The sequence below is a fragment of the Salmo salar genome, chromosome 04 (genome assembly GCF_965601325.2).
Source record: "Salmo salar chromosome 04, fSalSal1, whole genome shotgun sequence".
Classification (NCBI taxonomy): domain Eukaryota; kingdom Metazoa; phylum Chordata; class Actinopteri; order Salmoniformes; family Salmonidae; genus Salmo; species Salmo salar.
In genome coordinates, this window is record NC_138294.1 from 26,696,254 (window position 1) to 26,701,606 (window position 5,353).

A 5,353-nucleotide genomic window follows, 5' to 3' on the forward strand; every position below is an offset into this window, starting at 1 on the left:
GTTTGTGTACTGTGATATTTGTACTGTTTTTACGCTTCTAGGCCTATGCACCAAACCACGCATTTGAGACGTATAACACCGCCCTCTAGGGGAAGGTTGAGAGAACTACATAATTCCAGTCAGCCAGACCCCCAATGAGACTTGTGCCATGGCGGGATCAACCGCTGCTGCCAAAGTAAGAAGCTTTGGTCCGTTTGGATTGGTGGAGGACTTGATATTTCCTGCTAAGAATACCCAAATATTGATCACTTTTTTAGTTGCATCCTACGTTAATATTTCTTGTAAAATAACCTATCCCTCTCAAAATAATGTGTTTTAATTTCTCTAAAGAACAAGACATACCTCCCACAGCATTGGAAAAAAACAAAAAACATTGTCTGTGAACCAGTTTTATTCATTCTCAAGCAGAACATACATGATGGTCCTTTATTGCTGATAGCGTTCCATTCTGATTACCAACATAACATTCTTACAACCAACCCACAACCAAGTACAACAGAATTATCAAGCATTATCCACCCTCTTCATTCTTTAACAGTTCTTCGCAAATTCCCGACTTTGACCAACCTTCTGGCAGTCCAGTGGGAGAACAACAGATTTCCCTTTTTATTCAGGTGATGGAAAAGCTAGCCCTCCAGTCAACACAGATTTTGTAATAGCTTTAGAAATCATGATTTAAAAAAAATGTTATAGCAAATCCTGATAGCGTTGTTGTTTAATTCCGGTTAAATGTCGAAGCATAACGTTAAGTGGTACTGTTACACCTTGGTCATCCTCCCCCGTCCAAAAACTGTAAATGAAATTCCTGAATGCATTTTATAACCATTATTACATTAAACCTTATGATCATTTAACCACATTCAAAATCAGAGTTATTGCCATATATTTTTGCGTGACTAAGAGAGGAAAAAAAGGATATTGTACATATTCACAACTTGACTTGACAAATGGCATGCAAAGACATAAGGTACACAGAATTTGAATATAAAATTGAGTTTAGACCTACGCCAAGACCGTATGGCTACACCGGGCTAGACATGACGACACAGTATGTGGACATATATACGTACTTACGTGTGTGCAAACATTTTCACATAAACCTCATAGACAAAACCAAACATTACCCTAACATCATGATATGATTCTTCAAATGTCCTATAAAGATAAAATATGGCTTATAGTGTTATTCTCTGATGTTTTTGTTTTTAGACAGACGCACGGTATGATAATTTTTCATGTATCATTTTTTCCAACCAACCTAAAACAGGTGAAGCGAGGAATGTTTTTTATTTTATTTTAATTTCCGGTGCTAACTCTCCGCTGCTGCGGTGGGGGCAGAAAAGTAATCTAAAACTCTCACCTAGAAGATACCGTAACAACCTAATGTAACTCCAACAACGTTGTTGCTCGGCTACTTCTTCAGCATGTCTTGGAGAGGACCAGGGAGGTATTTCATGACCGTGTCCATGATGCTTTCCTCTTCGTCATCATCGTCTCCGCAGCCCTTGGGCACGGAAGATTTGGGACGGGTCAGACTGCCCTCTGCAGACTGCTCCATAGCAGCCTGGGCCTCGGCCTCAGCCTCCTCCCTCTTCTTAATTCCGTACTGGGAAAACAACATGATACTAGCATTATAATAACGTTAATATTATTGTGTCAGACTGACCTCAGGAGAAAACGGAGGGCAACGTTATAATAACATTAACCCCCGAAAAAATACACTTCTTTTGAACGCCACGTGGTTGGGAGGGAGGTGGGGAGTGATACAGGAATCGTCTCCCTCTTTTAATGACATAATACGTTTGTTAAGTCGGTGATCGTCGTTGGTCACTGCCTTTCAAAGTGTGTTTCATTATGGTTATGAAAATGTACTGACTTGCGACTAGATGTCGATTGCATGAACTTTACAAAAAATATTTGATCAAAGGCGGTGGCGTGTATTAACGGATGCCAAGGGAAGCCAGGTGTCCCCAAATATTTCACCAATAAGAAAAAGGTCATTATAAAATAATACATTTTTTGTCTCTGTGTTTTCATCATTTTCTGTCAATTCGTAAATTGCTGAATCTCACCGGAGAAATCAGCCCTAGGGAGGGAAACAGCGCCCATCTGTCTCAGTACGTGTATTCCATGTATCTGATACTGTCTGGACCAAAATAGTATAAGGTGTTGTCGCTGTAGCATTTGATTGATTGATGCCAGCAAGCATTTGGCCACCGTTGATCAAACAATTATAAAATTATTAGCCAATCAACATTGTTATCCTGGTGCAGCGAAACACCCTGCAAGGGAGGCCAGTTTGGATTTGGCTTCAGACCAATCAAAAAACACAATTTTCAGAAAAAGGTGTCTGTTTCTAGTCTGCTGGTGTTGATGTCCTGCAGTAGCTAGCTTGCTAAATTGGCCCTTTCCTAAGCCATGGATGGAGATAATTCTCTGTTCAGGCCAATAATTATGAAGGCGATTCAAATCTAACCATAAATTAATGTTGTACCACTGGCCTGAGACGATTGAAGGTCAGTATGTAGTCTAGATGTAGCCTAGTAGTCTCACGTTAACTAGCTAGCTAACTTAGCTGGTTCATTGTTGCCCATGCAAGGAAGTCAGGCTAGCAAGAATTTTAGCTATGTAGCCGATGACAACAAAAACTAAAAGCGTGCTGTATGACAGAGAGGATGATGGCATTGGTGTTCAACTAGTCTACAAGAAGGGTGAGTAATGAAAAAAAAGGGTTTTATTTGTGCACGCACACACAGACACACACAGAAATCAGTACCATGGACAGCCACATGATGTTGTTTAAATTGAAATGGTGCTGGGATAGCTGTGTTCCTGTTGTCTTTGTGCTGACTTGCTGTAACTCTGTGGTTCTAAATCAGTACTTGTTTAGTAAACTGTCAAACATGAACTTGCTTGACCACGCTGCAGGAGATAACTGTTTGTATGCAATATTTGCTTTGTGGGCTTCACTGGACAGATTTTTTGATGAAACAAACGTATGTGTAGTTGAATTTATTCCACCACTGTGTGACTTGTCTTTTTGTTGTCACGACCTTATTGTATATCACGGTGGCGTATGATCGAATGGGTTATAGAGCAAACAACGCAATTATCACATCTGTTGTAATATGTTTTCTTTTACCTGCTTGGCTTCCTCAGCTACTGGTAAAAGCTCATGCAGTTTTTTATGAAGTCACCTTCTCACCAACTCCACCATGCAGCCATCACCTGCATTGTGGGAGGCACTATTTGTCAACCAATCATTAGGGTGTTTTTGTTTAACCCGCGTGAACGTGGCCCAAAATTTGACTGAAACCGGAACACACTTTGCCAGGATTCTAAAGCAACAGGGGATACAAATGAAAGGGATATTTGAGACCTCTCTCTAACCAATGAATTGTACAAACATTAGGTTTTCAGTGTGCGTGTGTGTGATATGGAGGTGTATTATTTCGACATTTATACTGATTAAAAATATTTTAAAATAAAAATCAATAGCAACAATGTTGACACTGCAATGTTGATCTTTCCCTTGCAGTTGGAAAACCACCACAGTTGTCCGACTTTCGGCTGTCGCAGATGCACCTCCCCCGACTTGACTCACCGACTTTTGTCTACAGCCGGCTTCGTTAGGCTTACCGCACGAACACACCCATTCTGTTCTAATGCTGTAATGCTGCCTCACGTTACTTGGGTCTGTGACCTCAATGCTGATTGCATGTTAGCTGTAATTCAATCAAAATCACTCACTGGAACTGGCCTCTGGGGTTGGACCAGAATAACATTCTTTGTGCACTCACTGTGCTAGGAGAATGCGTGGCATGTCATCTTGTGCAACAACAACAACAAAAAACCCAAAATGGAAAAGATGTATTAAAAACTCGCTCTCTTACTGTGCAAGCAGAATGGTGTTTTTGGACATCGCCTGCAAATCCGCCGAACGTTTTTGAATGAACTACTGGGAGGGGAGTGCAGGCTTTCGTTCCAACCCTGCAGTAACCCACCTGATTCAGCTAGGCAAGGTCCAGACTGAAGACCTTGATTATTTGATTTCGGTGTATTACTGTACCAAACTGCACACCCGGAGGAACCCTGGATAAGGTTTATTCCGGGGCTATATATTACAGGAAATTGAGGATATGATTCAATACCAAATGTGGTGTGAGCCATTGTTGCACGGTAGACCTACGTAATAACATGTTACAAAAATCTATTTTCTAACTTGAATAACAGAAACATGGAGATGTGATGTCACCCACTCTGTTGGAAGTAAGAGAGAGTTTTGTGCGTGTGTGGTGTGTGTGACAGAGAGGGCGAACACACAAATCTGTGCTAATTAATGCGTCTCTCAGAACAGAAACCCAACTCTCCTTCCTCTGACATATTGTGCACAGCTGTTACTAGCGCCCTTGTGCTTTTTGGTTTATTTTTAGGATCTGTCAAAAAAAAGATACATTTTTGTTATTCCTTCCAAAAACAGAGCTGTTACAACTCTTCTCCTCTGCCTCTCCCACTCTTAGAAAAAAAAGGTGCCATCTAGGTTCTTTGGCTGTCCCCATAGGGGAACACTTTAAAGAACCCTTCTTGGTTTCAGGTAGAACCCTTTAGGTTCTAGGTAGAACCATCTTGAGTTCCATGTAGAACCCTTTCCACAGAGGGTTCTACACGGAACCCAAAAGAGTTCTACGTGGAACCAAAAAGGGTTCTATCGGGACAACCAAAGAACCCTTTTGGAGCCCTTTTTCTAAGAGTGTAGGGCAGTGCTACCAAGCAGACATCAACCTTGATATTATAGTCCATTGAGAGAATTCAGGGGAGAGCGCGACCTTCAGGATGAGGGAGAGGAGAGAGAGGTGAGATGGGGAAGGATGGAGGATAGGGGGGAGGGGGCTGGAAGGCTGAGGTCATCCTGTCTTTGGCTGCCTCTGCCGTTCTGCTTTTCAGAGTCTCTATTCCCTAGCTGTTATCTTCCTGCACTGTGGTGGCTAGTGGTTACATAGCAACCTCCACTAGCAACCATGCAGCAGCAGTGCATTAGGCAGCTAAGGAGGAGCACCGCTTTAAACACACTGCATCATGGGAAATGTAGTCCGTCCGGTGGCCTGAGATGAGTAAACATTATTTTACAATAGTTTCTCTTCTCTTTCATTTAAAAATGAGCTTCAATTTTTGCTGAGCGCCTCGAGCGAGCCATGTCGTGTATGAAACGTTTTTTTTAAAGTGAAAACAATCTGTGCTAAACTTCCCAAAAAACGGGGGGCCGTGCCATGAAAAGGGAAAATGGTTTCGTTGGCGGGCAGCCAAAAAACAAAGTCTTAGAAGAACGCATCTTCCAGTGTCCTCCCGATGCTGT

The 5,353-nt window shown here is 41.9% G+C and overlaps 1 protein-coding gene across 1 annotated transcript in view; it reads right to left on the reverse strand.

Annotated features, from left to right (window-relative positions):
- Positions 1-373: 373 nt before the first annotated feature.
- cplx1 (Complexin-1) overlaps positions 374-5,353 on the reverse strand; it is a 10,784-nt gene continuing 5,804 nt past the window's right edge. Inside the window, 1 exon segment of the mRNA NM_001140038.1 lies at positions 374-1,606. Coding sequence (NP_001133510.1) covers positions 1,412-1,606 — 195 coding nt within the window. The 3' untranslated portion in view covers positions 374-1,411.